The 24290-nt window shown below is 42.8% G+C and overlaps 1 protein-coding gene across 1 annotated transcript in view; it reads right to left on the bottom strand.

The window, feature by feature from the left end:
* The window catches only part of LOC124794720, a 245392-nt gene that overhangs the window by 170762 nt on the left and 50340 nt on the right, over positions 1-24290 (bottom strand). Inside the window, exons 3-4 of the mRNA XM_047258311.1 lie at positions 15994-16140; positions 635-876 (exon numbers count right to left, since the gene is read on the bottom strand). Coding sequence (XP_047114267.1) covers positions 635-876; positions 15994-16140 — 389 coding nt within the window. The remainder of the gene's footprint in view (positions 1-634; positions 877-15993; positions 16141-24290) is intronic.

Below are 24290 nucleotides of genomic sequence, written 5' to 3'. Positions count from 1 at the left end.
TACCATCTTAATCAAAATTAGATGTACAATGTAGATGTTTATGTACGCTTGTGAAACAATGTTTGAATGCAGAAGTCTTTGCCCAAATTTCCTCAGTCTACTACCATGTCGATCAGAACACCGATTTTCTACAAATTCACTCATAGAAGTAGGGGGATCTGACAACCTTATCCGTGTTATGCTGACCTCCTTGAGCCTGAATAGTATGGCAAGACATGTGAAACATGCGGAATGTAAGCACAGGTGTGAGCAAAGCAGTCTCAGCACAGGCCTGAATGTTTCTAATCTTGGAGTCTGGGATCAACACAACCAGTTCATTTATTGATAATGTGAAGTACTGTCAGTGCTGTTAGCTGTCAGCCTGTCTGCTTTGTAGATTGAAGGTGCACTTAAATATAGAGTACTGCAGACACTGGTTAATTTCGTTGTCTGCAGAGCAATTTAATGGGCAGCCCATCAAATTGGTTCCCTAGGAAGTGACCCATACATCTGGGTACCGATAAGGTACATAAAGCTGCATGGTATGAACACCTGCAGGTAACTTGGGGATCTGCTCTGGTTGGTCCTATTCACAGAAATCATTTCTCATTTCCTGTTTGTACACTCAAAATTCCACTTCTGCAAATAATGTTACCTGAAAGCATCCCTGGTTCATAACTTCGAGATACATTCCTCCACGTAGCAGTCTGCAACTTTAAAGTTTCAAGTTCTGTGCGTAGCTCCTGCAACTCTCGTGACATAGTCTTCATCATGTTATGAAGAGAAGCAATCTGCTCAGGAACACTGGGGCCAATAACAGCATAAGCACCAGCATCTTCACTGCCACTCTCATCTTCACTGCTTGCAACTGCAGGGCCAAGGCCAGGGTCACTGAACCTAAAGAAACAGATATTGCAGCTCATTACACCTGAGAGGCATGCACTACATTTCTTCACCTGTTCTTCTATAATAAACACTTCCTTAATGCCACCAGCTACACAAGCTTTTCAAGTGACAGTTTTGATGCCAACATGAACATGAATCTACAGTAATAAAGAGGGGAGTGATAACACCACTGAAGTGCTACGAGTCTAATAAATACATTTTTATTTTAATAATAATGCCCATTTTTCTGCATATATTTTCAGTGCAGGCCTAAGGTATTAAATTGATTTATATGCAATATGTACACAAACTAAGTGTGACCGACAAACACGTGTGAAACACATGAAATGAAGAAACTGAAAATCCTGAGTTGTTTTGGGGTAATATGTCACTGCAATAACCAGCCTGTAGTAAATGATGATAACAGTAAAGGAACTATGGGGCATTAAGTAAACAATAATAGTAAGGGCTGTATCGACCTCAACAAGTTGGGGGGGGGGGGGGGGGGGGGGTTGTTTGGGGAAGGAGACCAGACAGCGAGGTCATCGGTCTCATCGGATTAGGGAAGGATGGGGAAGGAAGTCGGCCATGCCCTTTGAAAGGAACCATCCCGGCATTTGCCTGGAGCGATTTAGGGAAATCACAGAAAACCTAAATCAGGATGGCCGGACGCGGGATTGAACCGTCATCCTCCCAAATGCGAACCTCAACAAGTGAATCAACATCTACCCATAGGTAACACTGAAAACAACCAATGCCAGAGTGCTCTCCAGCAGCCAGTAGATCATCCCTACTACAATGCAAACACCGGAGAGTGTGTGGTTGTCATACACGTTCACCAAGCTGATGAAAGTACAAAATAAGGATGACAAATTAAAGGATCTGCTGAAAGGCAAGAGAGCCCTGCATTTGTGTCACATGCCAGTGCCAGGCACTGAGATACTGATACCTATACTACGACTAGTCAATACGCTGACAGAAGCCATATGTCCATGTCCTTCAACAATAGTGGGTTTTCAACTATACACAAAGTCAGCTACCGAGAACCTGCACTATGACAGTGCTAGTAATGCAGAGTTTCATGTGAACTGATATACAGAATGACTGCTGTATATGATCTCAAATCTGCATTCTCTACCAGAAGTGCAAAGTAACTCGGTACGCACAAGCTCTGCTCAGAAGTTTTGATAACCAATAGGCATGATTCTCATACATCCATCTGGACTTGGTAGGTCCACTCTTGGTCGCTCCTAACTACTGGTATTGCCTCACAGTTATCAATACATATACAACATGGCTGGAGGTATTTCCACTGGAAAAACCAAAAATGTGGCACCAGTGTTCACCTGCAGTTGGATTTTCCATTTGGCTGTCCCCAGTAAACAACTTCCAATCAGGGTCAGCGGTCAAAGACAGAAATATTTTGTGCAATGGATTGCCTGTAAGGGATACACATGACAAAGACTTCACCACATCATGCAGTCAGATGACAACAATGTGGAGCACCTATACAATTCCTTGAAAGCCACTATAACGTGCCGTATGACAGATTGGTGGATTGATACCCTCCCAGGAGTGCTGTTAGGATTGCACCATGTATTAAAAAAATGCCTGCAGCTGAGTTGCTGTAAGGCAAACCTCTGCATCTACCAGGAAAGTTTTTCAAACCATATCCCACCCTCTTCCAATAAACTCAAGATTTCCTTGCGGAGCTCAAGAGGAAAATGGAGACTATGCATCTGGGTGTAAATAAACAGCATGGAAAACTGACTATTTCTATTTTCAAAAACATGGCAATGATAAACACATTTTCCTCTGATGTGTCCCACTACACAAATCACTGGAGCAGTGCTACCAAGGCCCAAACACACTTATGGAACGAATTCTTCACATCAACGGGGCGGATACAGTAGCGGTCATTAACCGGTGCAAGTCAGCCTACGTAAGGGCAGAAGACACCACCAAAATGCAAGCCACTATTGGACACAGAACTCCTACCAGGCCGCAGCTGCCAGCACCACAACATCATGCAGAACAGTGACTCCTGCCTGGAAATCAAACACCTAGGTGCAGCGGTCACAACCCAACACTATCAGACAGATGAAAAGTGAAATTCTGTTTGAATCCAGCAGACATCTTACAGCTCAACTTAGTGTTAAAAAATTCTTTTATTCTCCTTGTGGCGGTGTGGCTTCAACTCGCAATTCACTCCATATCTATCCTTTGGCAACATCATGAATGGCCAATGCCAGGAAGACCACACTTTCTAGCAGCCAGCATGCACCTGACTGTGTGTGATTGTCAGACACACATTATGTGAAGTAATCAGTGGGATGTAATAGTGTATATGATAGTAGTTTTTTATCTTGTTGTTCTACACATAAAAGAAGAGTTCTTTAGGTGAAATGTGACATCTGCTAGATACCTACAAGGGGAATGATTTCATTAGATCAAACCAAAAGCCAGTTAGCTTCATCTCCTGAATGATTGCTCTTTATTTCCAATGATATAAGTAGTAATAGGAGTGAGTAAGAAAAACAAAAGAAAAATGGAACACTAATCATCTCTGTGAATAACTGTTCCTGTCTGAGACGAGAAAGACATTCCAAGCAGCTTGCAATTAATTTAATTCTGCAAAAGTAAGATGTTTTTGAGATTGCATTTGAAGAGCTAGTAAGATTCTAAGTATAGATCACATGTGTTTCCTTTGTCAAGTGTTTCAGTCTTCCCGAAATTTACTCTGTTCTGTAGAAAAGACATAACATATTTCACCTCCACAGCGACAAGCGTTATCATCCAACTAATGCAAAGTTAATATTAATACAGAGAACTTTACAGTCCCACAGGGCACTGAAAAAAAGTGTTGAATATTTTGAGAGGTGGTAGTACCCACTGAAACAAGAAAAATAAGTGCAATAAACATGAGTCCGAAAATGCAGACTTTTGAGACAAGTCGAATAAACATTGGTCTGGAAATGCATACTTTCTGCGATAAAAAAGCATATACAGGAGATCTTCAACATGACATCCATTCGTGACAATGCACCCCTCTGTCCTCTGGCATAAGGAATGACACACACTTTGAAGTATACCCTGTTGTTGTTGTACATGCTGGCACACATTAAAGCTATGACCCTGTAGTGTCTGCACATCATTGATAGGCATGGTAGGTGTGCCCCTCCCCCCAACCAATTCAGTGGTGTCAGTGTGTCTGCATCAAATGTTCGCGCACATTGTGGCAAAATTGTGATGGTGCGCCATCATGCATGAACCAATTTATATTCATTGCTGCAATGGCACAGCCTTAATAAAGGTAGGCAATACATTAATGAGAAAGTCTAGATAATATGCCCCAGTTAACCTTTGTGGTAGCAAGTATGGCCCAATTAATCTATCACCAAGTATACCTACCCATACGTAGATTGAAAAATGGTATTAATGCCCTCTTTCCTGCGCTGCTTGGGAATTTACATCTGCCCACGTGTTCTGGTTATGGAAATTCACAACACCATCTCTTGTGAACCCTGCCTCATTGGTAAATAAAATCTTGGATGTGAACTGTGCATCTGGGGCACACTTCTGCAACAGCCATTGACAGAACCACCGTCTGCCATCATGATTCTTCTTTTCTTCTTTTGCAGCAATTGTTCATGAAGTGTCATCATGCCCCCCCCCCCTCCTGACAAAAGAGTGAGGCACACCTTCTGCATGGTTCAAGGGTACCTGTGCCCCCCAGACGCTGGAAAAGTCTGCCAAAGAGCTCATCAGAGGGCACTCTGTGCTGTGGATATTTTTCAGCGTAGAGGGCACAGGCTCTCAGGCTACATCTATTTGCTAAACCATAGCAGAATATTATATCCACCATTTCACTTGTCAAATAGTAGGCTTACATTGCTAAGAAGTGGTCAAAAAGAAAACATGTAAACATACTACACCATCCGTACATCCAGACAGTAAACACAAACATGAATCCGCATTTGGAAGAAGGTAAAACACCATGATATGTACCCAGGGTTGATAGTACTGTCCCATAAGACACACAAACATGAAAAAAACTAATGTAGCCTACAACACAACTCTAACCACACAACTATGAGGATGATTTGAAAAGTTCTCGGAGTCACCACGAGAGGTCTGTGCTAGCACAATGAGTTGTTCACATGATACTCACTGGACTGTTGCCTGTGAATATGTGCCATGTCAGCGCTCTTGGAAGAAAACTGTGGTGGTGAAGTGGCTCTGTTGTTGTTCCCGTGTAGTGATTTCCAAAGATGGAAAAAAAAAAAAAAAAAAAAAAATCGAGATTCAAGGAGCGATTAAGTACTTCATAAAGAAAGGTATGAAAGCAGAAGACATTCATGCTGATTCCCAGAATACACTGGGGGACTCTGCTCCTTCATATTCAACTGTTGCCAAGTGGACAAATGAATTTAAATTTGGCCGGGAGAGTTTAGATGATAATCCGTGCAGTGGTCAGCCACGATGTGTCACTACTCCAGAAATTGTTGCAAAAGTGCACAAAATGGTCACGGAGGATCGCTGATTGAAAGTGCCTGAAATTGCTCACGCTTGTCAGATGTCATCTGAAAGTGTATATCACAGTTTAACTGAAGAATTAGAAATGAAAAAACTATCTGCAAGATGGGTGCCACAACTCTTGACGCCGGATCAAAAATGCATGAGAATGGACATATCGGAACAATGCTTGGCCCACTTTAGGAGAAATGAACACAGATGAAACTTGGGTGCACTACTATACCCCAGAGACAAAACAAAAGTCAAAGCAGTGGAAACATGCTGATTCTCTGCCACCAAAGAAAGCACAGATAATTCCTTCAGTGGGAAAGGTCATGGCATCAGTGTTCTGGGATGCCAAGGGAATTCTATTTGTAGATTATCTACCCAATAGGCAAATAACTACTGGAGAATACTATGCTAACCTCCTGGACAAATTGCAACAAAAGATATGCGAAAAAAGGCTAGGTTTAGCAGGGAAGAAAGTCATCTACCATCAAGACAATGCACACCCGCACACATGTGCTGTCACCAGTGCAAAATTACACAAACTAAGACATGAATTGTTGCCATACCCACCTTATTCACCTGATATGGCTCCGTCAGACTTCCATCTCTTCCCAAAACTGAAATTTTTTCTTGGTGTACGAAGATTCACTTCAAACAAAGAATTGATAGCCGGAGTTGACAATTATTTTGCAGGACTGGAGGAAACTCATTTTCGTGATGGGATCAAGACACTGGAACATCATTGCACCAAGTGCATTAACCTACAAGGAGACTACACTAAAAATAAAAGAAGTTTCAGTGCTGTAAGTACTTTTTTCCGTTCCAAGAACTTTTCAAACCATCCTCGTACCTACTGACCGCCTAATGGTAGGCAGGCCACTCTGAGTATGACACCATAATATCCTGCCAACATATTTGATAGAGCATCAATGCAACACCTGTGCTAATATCCACAACTAGGTGTCGTGCAGTCCTCCCTATAAACATATGTTTATCTCGGAAAGTATGTGTTTCCAGGCCCACGACATTGGACTTATTTTTCTTGTTTCGATGGGTACTATCACTTCTCAAAGTATTCAATGCTTTTTTTTAACAACCCGTATAGACAGCATCAAATTCACATATTAAGAAAAGAAATACTTCCATTACAGTTGTGTCCAGTAACTGACAGTAAATATAACTGAACAAGAAGTACATAGATTTTTAATATACATAAGTAGGAAATAGCATTGAAAAATAGCTAAAGTGCAAGTCACTGCATGTTAAAATATAAATTTTTCATAGCTGAAATAAAGTATTGCACTGACTTTGTATGAAGAGTAAAACTGCACAGTATGATGAGAAAGATCAACGACCATTGAATACCTCAGTAATACGTAATACGCAATGACCAATTTTGTCAATAGTTCCATATCACATAAAACCTATCTAAGCATAATAAGTCACAAGCGCTAAAGTACCGAAACCGATCAACTCTGACAGAGTGATGCAAAACCTAAGGCAGACAGACATACGTATTCTAAACAATGTAGGAGGCAAGCAGCATCCCTGTTTAAATCCTTTTTAATTCTGAAGGGTTGTCATGAAATTTTCCCCACTTTGACTACATACTCTGCAACTTCTATAACATATGTCTCATCATGTTCACTCCTCCTTAGCACTTCAAGCAGTTTCTTCATGGGCACTGTGCCAAACACCTTATCAAGATCTATGAACACTAACTATAATCTATCTCACCAAATATACTCCCAAAAAACCACAGACCTGTGGAGCAGGAAATGAGCAGGAACAGGTATTCAGAAAACAAGGAATCAATGTTTGTGCACATTGTTCTTTGCAAATGATCAGGTAGAGGAAGAAGATTGTATCTGCTTTATGCTAAGAAAATTATTAGAAGAATATGAAATACAATGTGATAGTAAATTTTCAAAAGACTATATCTACGCAGTGGAAAAATTTTGGATTCGTATTGGTAGAGAGCCAGTGCATGAAGGCAAACAAAAAATTTAAATATTTGGGTAACATCAAATGGGAAGATGGAGTAAGTAATTGGGAAATACAGCAACATGTAGCCCATGGGATAGCAGCAATCCAGAAGCTAAACCCTCTGTTGTGGTCTTCTAAGTTGGAAAAGAAAGAAGGTGCTCTGCAGGAGTATTGTAGAGCCTATAACATACTATGCATGATGGGAACACTGGGAGTTTACTGGAAGAAAATAAAAACGCATTGAGAATTGTAGAAATGGACTATCTCAGAAGATCATGTAGAATATTTTGACAAGATCACATAAGAAATACAATGATTAGGGATATAACCCAGACTCAAAAAAACATCACATATAGAATAGAAGAACGGCAGCTCACCTGGTACTGACATACAATGCAAATGACAAATGACAGACACCCAAAGAAGATCTCAATGTACCATCCTCATGGAAGAAGGAGGAGAGGAAAACCAAAGGTAGCCTGGTTAGGTGGAATAAAGGAGACCATGAGGAAAAGAGAATTAGAAGGAGACAAGGAAGCACCTCTCTCTCTCTCTCTCTCTCTCTCTCTCTCTCTCTCTCTCTCTCTCTCTCTCCCCCTCCTGTGGAGTTCTACAGCTGTTGCCGCATCCCACATACCTGTTGCCATCGGTTTCTATCTTTCCATGCTTCCTAGTCTTCTTCTAATTCTCTTTTTCTCATTGCTCCCTTTATTCCATCTAATCAGGCTACCTTTGGTCTTCCTCTTTGCCTTCTTCGCAATGGATAGTAAATCATGATCTTCTTTGGCTGTCTGTTATATTAACAATAACAAAGGCAACATACAGCATTTATGTTTGACTGGCCATTCTGGTTTTCCCTCAAGTCATTTATCCTTCATATGCCAATGTTCATCACATATCTAACATTTGCAATAGTTCACTGAACTGAGAAAACAGAGCTGCGCAAAAACTGGAAGATTTTTTTGTTAATCCACATACAAAAAGTAATAACACAGAAACTGCTTTGTTGCTGAACTATTTCATAATACTTTGCGTGTTGAAAATCCTTTCATTCTATCACCCATATATTACTCTGTTATGGAGCCAACAAGCTGTCTGTCCGCATGAATGACCACCAACAAACTGTGGTCAAGAAACAAGTGGACCACCCTGTTGCTGAGCACGCTGCCAAACATGAAAGCCTTCATTTCAATGACTGCTTCACAGTCTGTGCCATATGGCTCCTTCCCATCAACAGCAGCTTTTCTGAACCACACAAGTGGGAACTTTCCCTGCAATACCTCCTACATTCCCATAACCCACCTGCCCTCAACCTTCATTAGTCACTGTCCTCATCCAACCAGCCCCTTGCCTGTTCCCATTCCAGCACTACATGACCCTCATTCCAACATCACACCCAGTCTTTTTTCTTCTCTAATTTCCCACTACCCCCTCCCTCCCCTCCGTCTAACCTGCAGCACTTCACTGTCTGCCACCCCTACCCTACTATCTCCCCCTCCCTCCTCCGCCCCCCCCCCCCCCCCCAGCCTCCTCCTTACCCCCACCCAGTTGCCACTTCCATAATGCACTGGTGCTGCTGCTTGCAGTGTGGTTTCAGTTGCCTGAGACTGCAGCCATATGTCTGAGTTGTGTCATTTATGACAGTCTTTTTGTCGTGCCTATCGGTGATTCAGCATCTCCGCTGTATGGTGAGTAGCTACTTTCCTTTTCATAATATTGTTGCATTCCATCCCGGATGTTCCATTCTCTGTTATGGATCCTCTAGATACTCAACTGGTACATCAACACCTTCCTAGCAGACCTCACAAACCGTGGGCTGACGGGCCAGCTTGCTGCCTGTGTAATTCAGGTACATGAGAGCACAAAAGTGCTGAGTTAGCACAGCAAAAGCCTCCGCTATGGCTCTATAGCAACCGTGGTTACCATACACAGGGCCCTAACACTTGCTGTCGAGGCTCCATACATGATGAGAAACACAGGGTAGAGCCCATATAAATAAAGGCCACACTGGCCTTGCAGTGGCTGTTGTCAACTGCAGCTTACACCGAGAATCCCTCCACACCAGCCATCAACCCACTGCAGGTCACCCAGTCTCATCTACACTATCCACTGGTCTATGGGCTGCACCTAAAACTGATGCTACTGGCATCTGAATTGGCACATTCCAGTTGGGATCTGTTACTGTCTGACATCAACCAACTCCTGGGCATCTTCAAGGGGTCTCTGGTATGCAGGCGGTGCTGAGGTGCCCTCTGTGCCTAGCCCACTGCAGGCTGCAGGCTTGTTGCTGCCTTAACACCTACCGACGTGGCCAATCTGCTTGCAAGACTGCTGCCCCGTGTGCCTGAAGTCTGCTGGCCTGACAAGGCTGCACGCCTGCCAAGGTGCTGACACCTCTCCTTTGCTGCAGCCACCTTTCTGGCTCAGCGACCTGGCACTGACAGATGTCTCACACTGTGACGTGCTGAGCTGGACATATACTGCCACCCAGGGTCAACACACACACACACACACTGGAACACTGTCTGCTTCAGCTGTATGAATTCTGCTGAATAAATTTGTGTTGTTACCACTGCATTCATGATTCCACAACAGCTGTAGGACTGGGTCTTCATGCCTGCTGTCTAGTCACCTATCACAACCTGTGATAACTGGTGTCATAAGTGACCAGTGACATAGAACAACATCGTGGGTTTGCATGCCATGTCATCAGTACAGCAGGGTGACACCACCAGCAAGAGTGAACACATGGTGCACCACACTACTAGCAGTGCTAACCTCTACACCTGTAAGGGGGTAAGCACCTTGCAGAAACGGCCACTGAAGGATGAGGTGCTTTTCACCAGCTAGCAGGACATTGTTTTAAATGATCACCAGTGGACATTGAGATTAACTTATAATGCTTGTTGGAGAGTAAGAAACTAGGTGTGAAGGCTGAATGAAGCTTTCTTGGATTTACTACCTGGAAGCTGGGAAGAACAGAGCGTTAAGCGACATACAAGAGGAGTACCAGGTACTGTGTTTGTCATACAAACACCTCTAGGACCAACTGCAGAAAGCTGTGGACTTGGTACCGTGCACATTAAAGAGACAGAAGCAGAAATGAATAGATGCAGGAGGTAGACTGTCAAAAACGGTACTTGGCACACCAGGCACTGATGACGTCCAGAGGCTCAACAAACATTAGTACGTGCACAGAGAGAGGTGGGAAGGAGCTTCCGGAAACTCCCTGCACCACAACCCTACTTCCAGGAGTTAGGTTCACACTCTGAATATTCCATATATGACCTAGTGATGGTTATCACAAATTGTTACAAGCAAGGGCGGCGTACAGGAGCAGAATAGTTAGAGCTAAAAAGTAATAATGAGGTCAGCGTGCGACATTTCAGGGCCCAGTTTTTGGCTAATACCTACCCTAATGGGGCTGCAGTTCTGAACTGGCATGGCCTCTACTGTAGTTTCCTGACAAATGTCTGGGGATACTACCCGCTAAAAATCTGAACTTTCTAAACAATACCGTGGATCCCAGCCTTCTCAGTTTTCTGAACAAGTCTACAGCAGTGCAAGAGGGGAGCATTAGTACGGCACAAACATTTCTACACACACAGCAGTATGACACCAAGTACCAGCACAAAATCACAGTGCAGGCAGTTCCACTTCACGTATCATCTTGTTTCTGATTTTGGTTTATGCAGCCTACCTCTATTTACAGCAGAAAGCTGCCCACTGTCCTGAACTCTCTGTCCACCATATACTACTGAGCAAGTGTGTCACCCTTAGAAAGTAATTAATCTTTAAGCATATGAGCAGGGTGACACCACCAGCAAGAGTGAACACATGGTGCACCACACTACTAGCAGTGCTAACCTCTACACCTGTAAGGGGGTAAGCACCTTGCAGAAACGGCCACTGAAAGATGAGGTGCTTTTCACCAGCTAGCAGGACATTGTTTTAAATGATCACCAGTGGACATTGAGATTAACTTATAATGCTTGTTGGAGAGTAAGAAACTAGGTGTGAAGGCTGAATGAAGCTTTCTTGGATTTACTACCTGGAAGCTGGGAAGAACAGAGCGTTAAGCGACATACAAGAGGAGTACCAGGTACTGTGTTTGTCATACAAACACCTCTAGGACCAACTGCAGAAAGCTGTGGACTTGGTACCGTGCACATTAAAGAGACAGAAGCAGAAATGAATAGATGCAGGAGGTAGACTGTCAAAAACGGTACTTGGCACACCAGGCACTGATGACGTCCAGAGGCTCAACAAACATTAGTACGTGCACAGAGAGAGGTGGGAAGGAGCTTCCGGAAAATCCCTGCACCACAACCCTACTTCCAGGAGTTAGGTTCACACTCTGAATATTCCATATATGACCTAGTGATGGTTATCACAAATTGTTACAAGCAAGGGCGGCGTACAGGAGCAGAATAGTTAGAGCTAAAAAGTAATAATGAGGTCAGCGTGCGACATTTCAGGGCCCAGTTTTTGGCTAATACCTACCCTAATGGGGCTGCAATTCTGAACTGGCATGGCCTCTACTGTAGTTTCCTGACAAATGTCTGGGGATACTACCCGCTAAAAATCTGAACTTTCTAAACAATACCGTGGATCCCAGCCTTCTCAGTTTTCTGAACAAGTCTACAGCAGTGCAAGAGGGGAGCATTAGTACGGCACAAACATTTCTACACACACAGCAGTATGACACCAAGTACCAGCACAAAATCACAGTGCAGGCAGTTCCACTTCACGTATCATCTTGTTTCTGATTTTGGTTTATGCAGCCTACCTCTATTTACAGCAGAAAGCTGCCCACTGTCCTGAACTCTCTGTCCACCATATACTACTGAGCAAGTGTGTCACCCTTAGAAAGTAATTAATCTTTAAGCATATGAGGCATCAGACATAGTGATTGAATTGGATTAGTATCTGATCTATTGGCACAAAAAGTGTACATACATGTAAAAAGAGAAAAATTTACAACGTAATGTTTAAGTAATTTGCAAAGTTAATAACAGTCTGCAAACTGGTGGACCAGATCTTCTGAAAGGAGGAGGAGGAGGAGGAGTGTTGTACCATTGTACCAACACCTTCCTAGCGAACTTTATAAACCATGGGCAAATGAAAAATTCTGATGTGTGTGTGTGTGTGTGTGTGTGTGTGTGTGTGTGTGTGTGTGTGTGTGTGGGGGGGGGGGGGGGGGGGGCGGCAGAAAAGCACTGAGCTGGCATGGCAAAAGCCTGCATTCTGGTACTATAGCAAGAGTGGTTACCAAATGCCAGGCCCTGATGCTTGCTGCGTCGGCTCCATACATGACGAACTAGCATCTTTTCCTAATAACGATAGGCCATGCCCATGCAAATAATCAAGTCTCATCTACAACTAATCGTTGACTTTGCTAGCCACTGGCCTTGATTCACACAAAGAACTGATGCCACTACGTCTAAACTGGCATCTTTGGTACACAGACCACAGTGGGGTGCTGACTGGGCCTGACCCCCAGTAAGCTGTTGGCTGGCCACTGCACTCAAGTGTAAGAGTGTTGCCAGTCTACCTGCAAACCTTATGTTTGCAGGCCATACATAGTCATGCACCGGTTGAGGTGCTGACACTGGTTCTTCACTGTGGCCGCCTTTCAGTCGGGTGTCCTTGCGCCAGTGGTTTCCTCCTGCTGCCGCTTGCTGATCTCCACCAACAATGCCACCTAGGATCAGCACAAGCCAATGGGACACTTTCTGCTTCAGCTGTATGAATTCTGCTGAATAAATATGCTGCTGTTACCAATGCATTTATGATTCCATGGTGGCCAAGGAACTGGTTCTACAAGCCCACAACCTAGTCAACCATCCTGACCCAAAAAACAATCAAGAAAAACTTCCATTTCCCAAAACAGCTTAACACCTTTTTCCAGCTCCAATTCACTTTTTTCCAAATCCAAAACCACTTTTGTTGGTGTTGACCTCCACCTTATCAAAGCTCACATCCGAACTTCACTCCACATAAAATCAATCACTAAGCAGCATTATCTCCACTTTGACAGCTGCAACCTCCTCCACCTCAAACACTACTCTTCTACAGCCCAGGCATCTCTTTCAAATGTATGTACTCCTAACATTAAATTCCTCAATACTTATACCAGCAACCTCTCCCAAGATTTCTTCCCTGACACTGCACAAAGATCTTCTCCAAAAATAAATCCCCGTGGGAGTATCTCTTCTCCAGTCTGAAAATACAGCTCCCACTTCCAAAATAGTCAGAATGATCCTCCCTACCACCAAGGCCTTAAATGTCACAGTTATAACTTTCTTATGTAAAGCATTGAAATTAGACCCTGATGTTCTTCCCACAGCACCCACTGTCACTGGAGAGGTTTCCTTTCCCTTCATCCCTCTTCCTTCCCCTTCAACTCTTCTGCCAGAAGAAGGAGCCACTAGCTCTGAAAGCTTGTAAAAGTTAAAACCTTTCTGTGCATGTGTTCTCCTACTGCCATATGATGAGTAGATTTCTCATCTATCCAGTTTCATTATACTGTCAAGAATTTAAATTTGGTGTGGTAAATGGCTCTAAATGTATAAAAATTTAAGTTAATGCAGATGTGCAGTAAAAGCAATCCTGTGATGTTTGAATACAGTATTAGTGGCATGCAGTTGGACATAGTCACATTAATGAAATATCTAGGTGTAATATTATAAAGTGGTATGAAATGAAACGAGCATGTAAGAACAGTAAGAGGGAAGGCGAATGGTCAATTTTTGTTCATTGGGAGACATTTATAAAAGAGTAGCTCATTCATAAAGGAGACTGTAAACAGAACAGTAAGGCAACTCATTCTTGAGTATTGCTGAAGTGTTTGGGATCCCCACCAGTTGAGGTTAGAGGAAGACATCAAAACAATTTGGAGACCTGCCGCTAAATTCATTACTAGTAGGTCTGCTCAACATGAGTATTATGGAAATGTTCTGTCAACTCAAATTACAAAAACTACTGAGAAACACTAATAAGAAAATTTAGAGAACCAGCATTTGTTGCCGACTGCAGACTGATTCTACAGCCACCAACGTACATTTCATGTGAGGACTTTGAAGACAAGTCAAGAGATATCAGGGGTCATACAGAGGCATTCAGACAGTAGTTTTTCCCTTTCTTCATTTGCCAATGGAACAGGAAAGGAATGACTTGCAGTTATACAAGGTACTCTTCACCATGCATCATCATATGGTGGCTTGCAGAGCAGATGTAGAAGTTCCTTTATTCTTTGCATTATTTGCAGTGTTTTGACTATGTGTAGCAATCACAGCTCATTACCTCAGCTGAAATGCTCACTGTTCCCTCTGATAATGTTTGTCACTCGGAATTTACCCTCAATTTTAAAATCTTTCCACGTGCAAAACACACACACACACACACAAACACACACACACACACACACACACACACACACACACACACACACACACACACCACAAAAACACTGACCACAGACAACTGGCTCAATGCCGAAGTTACATTCACCTGCAGATTTTTAAATTTTCACATATCTTTAATACAAAACATATACTGTACTTAATTATTTTTATAAGATGTGAGTTGTCAATGTAGCACGCATGTTTTATGAACTGCCATGCTGGTAAGAACTGCTCAATCAGTATAACACTAACCATTTATTACGAAAGAGCTGTTTCTCTCATGAGATAAGAAGTTTCATTATTCACTCCCTTCCATGCACTTAACAAATTATTTCTTACTTACTTTTGTCTGGTACGTTTTTCGCAAAAACCACTAGCAACACATAATAATATTCTGTATAGCAAAAGCCACAGTGCGAATACCACTAAAGAAACTTTGTAACACTGTGCTATTTATTTTACTTTCCCATAATACTTCGCTCTACACTCAATGCAGCTGTTTGTCCTTAAAAAATGATCATCTTTAAAAACTCATCTGGCAGCTAGAGACATTAATCATCCCAGCATGTGAAAGCTCTTTTTCCACAGAAAATTACTGTCCTCTCAGACATACCTTGTTGAAGCAAGGTAGCCACAACAGACAAAACTGATGCTTTGTTGTTGTCATCATCACCGTCATCAACAACAACAACAACATCCATCTGACACCTACTGCTAGATAAAGACACCTCCCCCCCTCCCCCTAGACTTTTCCTTGTTGCTATTGCATGATTTCTAATGTCATCTACACACAGTACATTAGCTTATTCTCTCCATCTTTTCTCATCTCTCTGAATCAAGCACGAACTCGACTGGCTCATCTAACATCTGTTCCTCTAGATGTCCCAACCCCCCACCCCCACCCCCAGTTTCATTTCAATTACATTATCCTTGATTCACTTATTTGTTTTTCTGTCTCTTCTATTAATTCTTAACATGCATCTCTTTACTGTTTACTGAGTAACCCTCAGTTTTTGAACAGTTTTCGAACTTAACAATTGCATCTTTCCAAAATACGGAATGCAATACTGAATTTAAAATGCAACATCTTCCTACAGAAATGGAATTTCACCCATTCAGCATTTAATTTCACCAATCTATTGAATTAACTTCATAAGTCATGACATAAAAAAGCATAAAAAATCATAGAAAGAAAAAAAAAACTCCACAATACCTCCGCTGTGTTGCCTCTGGAACATTCATGGATTGTGCAGCCGGTGGAAGACTGGCAAATTCTTGTCCTGGATCGGCTGGCGAAGCTGTGGCTGGCATTTTAGCTTGACTTGCAATATTCTGCTTCCGTGGACGTTCTCTTTGGCACCTTAAAGTAAACAAAAATGTATAATTAATTTCAAAGTATGTTGGTGTAGATATAGGTGTGTGTGTGTGTGTGTGTGTGTGTGTGTGTGTGTGTGTGTGTGTGTGTGTGTGTGTGTGGGTGGGTGGTGGGTGGGTGGGTGGGTGTGGACTTCGAAATTTCTAAACCAATATGATGAGGAAGGTGATGAGTTTCTTGAGAATATTTCCACAGGAAACGAGACAATGATGTCTTGTATGACTTCATAAACAAAGTGTAAGTCAGTATGGAATGATCACACATGGCTGTTGCAACCAAAGTGAAAGCCAAACACACAATCTCAAGATTGAGATTATGGCAAATCTGTTTTGGGAGAGGTTTACTGTTCTGTTAGTCAATTTTCTGCTGTAGGGAACAACAATAAATTCCCTGCATACTGTTCGACCTTGAGGAAGCTTCAGTGCACCACACAGAATAACTGATTTGGCCTACTGCCATCCAGAGTTTTCTTGCTGAATGACAATGCACAGCCTCATTACACTTCTCGAACTCAATAGTTAATCAGTCATTTGAGCAAACAGACTATACCACACATCCTAGACCTTCCACCAAGTAATTACCATCTGTTCTACTACTTGAAGAAGTTATAATCCCAGGCTAATGTCCGATGCTCACATCACCATGTATAGATAAATTAGAAGAATGCTATAATAAATGTTTAAACAATGGAGGAAGCTTTGTGGAAAAATAGCTTCAAGTATAAAGAGTGAAGTAAAAAAAATATTTTTGTTTGCTCCTTCTACTTTTTTTTAATGGACCTCACTTAGAAATACCCTTTGTAAGTTGTGGTCCTACATCACAGCAGGCCAATAACAACATGCTGTCCTGCCTGTCTTCCTGATACCAAGTTTTATGCACAAGAGCCCCTGTGTTTCCAGATCAAAGGAAGCACACATCAAACATCACTATATTTTCTGATTGACATTACTGAAGCATCCCTGGCCATGAGGCCGTCTAGGATGAAGGCATTGGCATGGCACGATGTATATTGGCCAGGCACTATTGCAGACATCAAGGGAACAGTCCAGGCCTTAATACTTGCTTTCAGAGCCAGATAGCCCCAGAACAGTGTTCCCTCTGACCTACACCAGAGCATCCTCAGTAGGGGATACACACTGATTATGCCACACTGCCCACGGCAGCAATATAGCCACTAGTAGTAGATGCCCCTTCCTACTTCCCATACATGACCCAGAAGAAATGGCAAGAGAGAGAATTTGCTCCACAACATATGCTACAGTCCTCACCTAGACCATCCCCATTATAAATTTTTCTATCATGGCAATGACTAACTATTTCAGTTGTAGAAAATAGACCTCCAAAATGAAACTACAGTAAAACAAATAGAAAACTCTCCTTGCCCAATAGTCTTGACTAAATACTGACAAAAATGCTACCTTATGTGAGAAAAGGTTTTGTCACATAATAACACGCTGAAGAATTAAGTTACTGAAAGGCAACATAATGATAAAAAAGGAATCCCTCACTGACATGATGAAGGATTCAAGATGGCCAACTGATTCAGCTCATGTTTGACAAAGTGCTTTCATACCCTCTAAAATGGAGGAATCTAAGATACTTTGTCTCAATCCCCACCCCCTCCCAAATTTGAGGAAATCACCCCGGCAACCCATGACATGCAATCAACTCAATCAAAGGGCTCGATAAATAATTGAAAACTGAGTATTTTTCATCATCTGTGGGACCTGCAAATTCATATTTTCCAAGAAATCAAGAAAAGAAACTTTTACAACTGCCAGTTATGTATCTGAAAGGTTAACATCCTCCAACAAAAGCTGCAATGACCAAGCCCATTAGCTGGGGAGTGTGTTTGCGGATCCCACATTTCATGATAAAAAGCTCAGTTTTCAATATCTATTGATCTCTAACTTCAATTTTGTGTCAGTTGCATGTCATGAACATTTCATGTGGTTTTCTCGAAAAAGGGGCTTAGAGAATCAAAATAGGTGACAGGTGGTACATAAACTATCTGCCAAACATGAGCCATATCAGCTGGCTGTGTCTAAGGCCTTTCCCTTTGGGAGTATAATTTGAGCAAGCAAAGGCACAGTTTAAGGCTTATTGATGTATAGCAGGAACAGGAAGGAAGATTAGAGATGGACCATAAGTTTAGATAGGAGTAGGATGCAACAACCAAATGTGGATTTGAACTTCATTCCTTCCCAATGCAAGTTCAGAGATTTAACTATTGTGCCGCCTCATTTGTTTATCAATTTTGACATCATAAGAGACAGAGTACCTGAGAACTGCCTGTTTCCCAGTTGATGGGACATCACAGCTTTCACCGAAAGTTATTTAGACAAACAAGAAGAGACATGTACCAAAACGGCCAGATGAGGATCTGAATCCCATGTCTCCTGAATACAAGTACAGTGTCTTACCCACTGCATCATATCATATCACCCAATGACATGAGAGAGAATTTGCTCAACAACATCCAACTATTCTTGACTTATGATAACTTCTATTCTTGTTCATACTTCTGATCTCATTTCTTTCATACAACATATTTTCAGCCATTTGTTTCTTGTTCTTCCAAACTTGCTCACCTTTCTTTCAATATACGTGTGGTTCCAATTAGTCATCCTTTTCTCCATAACTTGCTCAATCCCCTCTCTGCCTCACCTCAGTGTTCCAAATATCACGTCTTACAGGATTTTCATTGGCAATTTCCCTCCAAATCTTATCCTGCTCTCTCTAAATATGCAGTGTGGTTATATCTTACATCCTTCCAATCACAATTAGTAGAAGTTGCCCTTACAAGTCTAAGAGTGTGGGACCTTTATCAGTGAACACATGGTTTTCACCTATTGCTGGAAGACCCACTAGTGTTTGAAATATGTGGAACATGGATATTGATATACAATATTTTAACTTAGTGTGTTTTAGTTGTTAACAGTAACAATAAAAAGAAACTTGTTCTAGATGTTACATTGTTTGTCATCATCTTTTTATTGGTGTGCTTGCCACTATGTGGTATGAAAAAATCTGATAGTGAATCTTCTATTCATTCTCTCTCTCTCTCTCTCTCTCTCTCTCTCTCTCTCTCAGTTCCTAATGTCATACAAGAGCAAGCAAGCAAGATAAAAATTTTATCTTTCAGAAGTTATTTCTTTTTTTTTCTAATATTTTGGCAGTATATCTTCCAGCCATCTTCAGAGAGAGCCAATTGACATTGCAGTACAATACAGTACTTGTTCTTCCATTCTAAACCACAGAAAACACAAGCACCAGAGACACTGATTGGCAACAAAGAATATGCATAAATTGAATCTTTGGCTATGTGGTCAATCCACGATGGGATATCAACATGTAGTTATTAGCTGCAGTGTCTTTGTGAATTTATTAAAGAAAGCACCAGATTCCATGATTTGTCTACAATGAAACTACACTTTCTGTTAAGGTGTGTTGAACACCGCAGGCACATGTGACTCTTACAGCCCAAGGAAGCAGCTGTGACAGGGCACTGCATTGATAGAGGTCATTCTACTCATGGTATGAGAAGTTCAAAATTCTAGTTACAACTTCATTTTTTTGGACTCGGTGGTGAAAGACGCCGTTGAAGTCTCTTTGATGAATAATTTAACGAACAGAGACAGCAGTTTAAACCCAGACAAACAATGAACCCCATTGCTTGCTTTAATAAACTCACAAAGGTGTCATTACACTGTAGCTAATCATGACACATCAGCATCATCAATGTCTCTAGCACTCGCACTTTTTGTGGTTTAAAACAATGGAACAAGTACTGTAATGTACTCTAGCTTCATGTGGGTGACTCTGATACTGCTGGAAGATATACAGCCACATTATTACAAAAAGAAGAAATAAAATTTGTGGTTGCCTCCCAAAATTTAATGAATGAATTATCATGCTGTGAAAACACCAAGGAGAACATTTATCAATACAGCATATAAGGAATGATTTTTGGAGGAGAACTGATGTTATCAATTAACAATGACTCTTTTTAGATCAATGGACCCTTTAAGCATTTTTTCCTTAAATAAATTCTGTCCATGTTGAGAGATTCTGGATGGTCTACAAAATAGCCATATATAGCTGCCATAACTTTTTCATTTGACTCAAAATGTTTCCAATCAGAAATTTGTTTACATGTGGGCACAGGTGGAAGTCAGAGTGTGTTAACTAAGGCAAACAGACACAGATGTTCCAAAAAATAATACTACAAATACCTCCAAGTTCCAATGGCCTACAAACCTTTATGGGCATGTGCACTATCCTGAAGAGCTTTTCTTTTTACTTTCTTTTACAGTCTATATCACTTCCCACATATTTTTTCATTCAAGTTGTATAGAAGAGTTTTACACGACTAATCACTACAGATTTACCCTTCACAAGGTAATCAATATGAACATCCCAATTTGCAAATCAGAAAACACTATTCATAATCATATAGGCAGATCTAATTGACATTATTTTTATATAATGGAAGGAAACATTCCACGTGGGAAAAGCTTGTGTCTGTATGTGTGGATGGATATGTGCGTGTGTGCGAGTGTATACCTGTCCTTTTTTCCCCCTAAGGTAAGTCTTTCCGCTCCCGGGATTGGAATGACTCCTTACCCTCTCCTTTAAAACCCACTTCCTTTCGTCTTCCCCTCTCCTTCCCTCTTTCCTGATGAGGCAACAATTTGTTGCGAAAGCTTGAATTTTGTGTGTATGTTTGTGTTTGTTTGTGGTCTATCGACCTGCCAGCGTTTTTGTTCGGTATGACATTATTTTTATATCTAAAAACAAAGATGATGTGACTTACCAAATGAAAGTGCTGGCAGGTCGACAGACACACAAACAAACACAAACATACACACAAAATTCAAGCTTTCGCAACAAACTGTTGCCTCATCAGGAAAGAGGGAAGGAGAGGGAAAGACGAAAGGATGTGGGTTTTAAGGGAGAGGGTAAGGAGTCATTCCAATCCCGGGAGCGGAAAGACTTACCTTAGGGGGAAAAAAGGACGGGTATACACTCGCACACACACACACATATATCCACACATATACAGACACAAGCAGACATATTTAAAGACAGTTTGGGCAGAGATGTCAGTCGAGGCAGAAGTGCAGAGGCAAAGATGTTGTTGAATGACAGGTGAGGTATGAGTGGCGGCAACTTGAAATTAGCGGAGATTGAGGCCTGGTGGACAACGGGAAGAGAGGATATATTGAAGAGCAAGTTCCCATCTCCGGAGTTCGGATAGGTTGGTGTTAGTGGGAAGTATCCAGATAACCCGGACGGTGTAACACTGTGCCAAGATGTGCTGGCCGTGCACCAAGGCATGTTTAGCCACAGGGTGATCCTCATTACCAACAAACACTGTCTGCCTGTGTCCATTCATGCGAATGGACAGTGTGTTGCTGGTCATTCCCACATAGAATGCGTCACAGTGTAGGCAGGTCAGTTGGTAGATCACGTGGGTGCTTTCACACGTGGCTCTGCCTTTGATCGTGTACACCTTCCGGGTTACAGGACTGGAGTAGGTGGTGGTGGGAGGGTGCATGGGACAGCTTTTACACCGGGGGCGGTTGGATCATTAGGGGTAGGATTAGGATCATTTTTCTTCGTGGCAAAGTGATACTTCCAGCAGAGAGTACGAGTGTAGGACAGTAAATCTTTGACGAGGGCTGTTTGGTTGAATCTGGGAGTGGGGCTGAAGGCGAGGCCTTTGGATAGGACAGAGGTTTCGGATTGGGAGAGACACTATCCAAGACACTACCCAAGACACTATCCAAATTGAACCCTGCCTGGAACAGTTCCGTCCTCCGTCACAGCGGGACCCACCTCCTCTTCCTCAGAATCACCCTCTCCAAACCTTCCAGGAATTTCTGACTTCCAGCCTTGCCTCTCAATCCTTCTTAAAAAACCTTAATCCTACTCCCAACATCACCACTCCTGAAGCCCTAGCTATCCGTGATCTGAAGGCTGACCGGTCCATCGTCATTCTTCCGGCGGACAAGGGTTCCACGACCGTGGTACTTGATCGTCAGGAGTATGTGGCTGAGGGACTACGTCAGCTTTCAGACAACACCACATACAAAGTTTGCCAAGGTAATCCCATTCCTGATATCCAGGCGGAGCTTCAAGGAATCCTCAGAACCTTAGGCCCTCTACAAAACCTTTTACCTGACTCCATCAACCTCCTGACCCCACCGACACCCCACACCCCTTCCTTCTACCTTCTTCCTAAAATTCACAAACCCAATCATCCCGGCCGCCCCATTGTAGCTGGTTACCAAGCCCCCACAGAACGTATCTTTGCCTACGTAGATCAACGCCTTCAACCCGTTATGTGCAGTCTCCCATCCTTCATCAAAGACACCAACCACTTTCTCGAACGCCTGGAATTCTTACCCAATCCGTTACCCCCAGAAACCATCCTTGTAACCATTGATGCCACTGCCTTATACACAAATATCCCGCACGTCCAGGGCCTTGCTGCGATGGAGCACTTCCTTTCACGCCGATCACCTGCCACCCTACCTAAAACCTCTTTCCTCATTACCTTAGCCAGCTTCATCCTGGCCCACAACTTCTTCACTTTTGAAGGCCAGACATACCAACAATTAAAGGGAACAGCCATGGGTACCAGGATGGCCCCTTCGTACGCCAACCTATTCGTGGGTCGCTTAGAGGAAGGCTTCTTGGTTACCCAGGCCTGCCAACCCAAAGTTTGGTACAGATTTATTGATGACATCTTCATGATCTGGACTCACAGTGAAGAAGAACTCCAGAATTTCCTCTCCAACCTCAACTCCTTTGGTTCCATCAGATTCACCTGGTCCTACTCCAAATCCCATGTCACTTTCCTTGATGTTGACCTCCACCTGTCCAATGGCCAGCTTCACACGTCCGTCCACATCAAACCCACCAACAAGCAACAGTACCTCCATTACGACAGCTGCCACCCATTCCACATCAAACGGTCCCTTCCCTACAGCCTAGGTCTTCGTGGCAAACGAATCTGCTCCAGTCCGGAATCCCTGAAGCATTGCACTAACAACCTGACAACAGCTATCGCATCCCGCAACTACCCTCCCGACCTGGTACAGAAGCAAATAACCAGAGCCACTTCCTCATCCTCTCAAACCCAGAACCTCCCACAGAAGAACCACAAAAGTGCCCCACTTGTGACAGGATACTTTCCGGGACTGGATCAGATTCTGAATGTGGCTCTCCAGCAGGGATACGACTTCCTCAAATCCTGTCCTGAAATGAGATCCATCCTTCATGAAACCCTCCCCACTCCACCAAGAGTGTCTTTCCGCCGTCCACCTAACCTTCGTAACCTCTTAGTTCATCCCTATGAAATCCCCAAACCACCTTCCCTACCCTCTGGCTCCTACCCTTGTAACCGCCCCCAGTGTAAAACCTGTCCCATGCACCCTCCCACCACCACCTACTCCAGTCCTGTAACCCGGAAGGTGTACACGATCAAAGGCAGAGCCACGTGTGAAAGCACCCACGTGATCTACCAACTGACCTGCCTACACTGTGACGCATTCTATGTGGGAATGACCAGCAACAAACTGTCCATTCGCATGAATGGACACAGGCAGACAGTGTTTGTTGGTAATGAGGATCACCCTGTGGCTAAACATGCCTTGGTGCACGGCCAGCACATCTTGGCACAGTGTTACACCGTCCGGGTTATCTGGATACTTCCCACTAACACCAACCTATCCGAACTCCGGAGATGGGAACTTGCTCTTCAATATATCCTCTCTTCCCGTTGTCCACCAGGTCTCAATCTCCGCTAATTTCAAGTTACCGCCACTCATACCTCACCTGTCATTCAACAACATCTTTGCCTCTGCACTTCTGCCTCGACTGACATCTCTGCCCAAACTGTCTTTAAATATGTCTGCTTTTGTCTGTATATGTGTGGATGGATATGTGTGTGTGTGCGCGAGTGTATACCCGTCCTTTTTTCCCCCTAAGGTAAGTCTTTCCGCTCCCGGGATTGGAATGACTCCTTACCCTCTCCCTTAAAACCCATATCCTTTCGCCTTTCTCTCTCCTTCCCTCTTTCCTGATGAGGCAACAGTTTGTTGCGAAAGCTTGAATTTTGTGTGTAT

The sequence above is a fragment of the Schistocerca piceifrons genome, chromosome 1, assembly GCF_021461385.2.
Source record: "Schistocerca piceifrons isolate TAMUIC-IGC-003096 chromosome 1, iqSchPice1.1, whole genome shotgun sequence".
NCBI lineage: Eukaryota > Metazoa > Arthropoda > Insecta > Orthoptera > Acrididae > Schistocerca > Schistocerca piceifrons.
The sequence above is the reverse complement of the archived record's forward strand: the minus strand, read 5'-3'. Positions and strand labels throughout refer to the sequence as shown.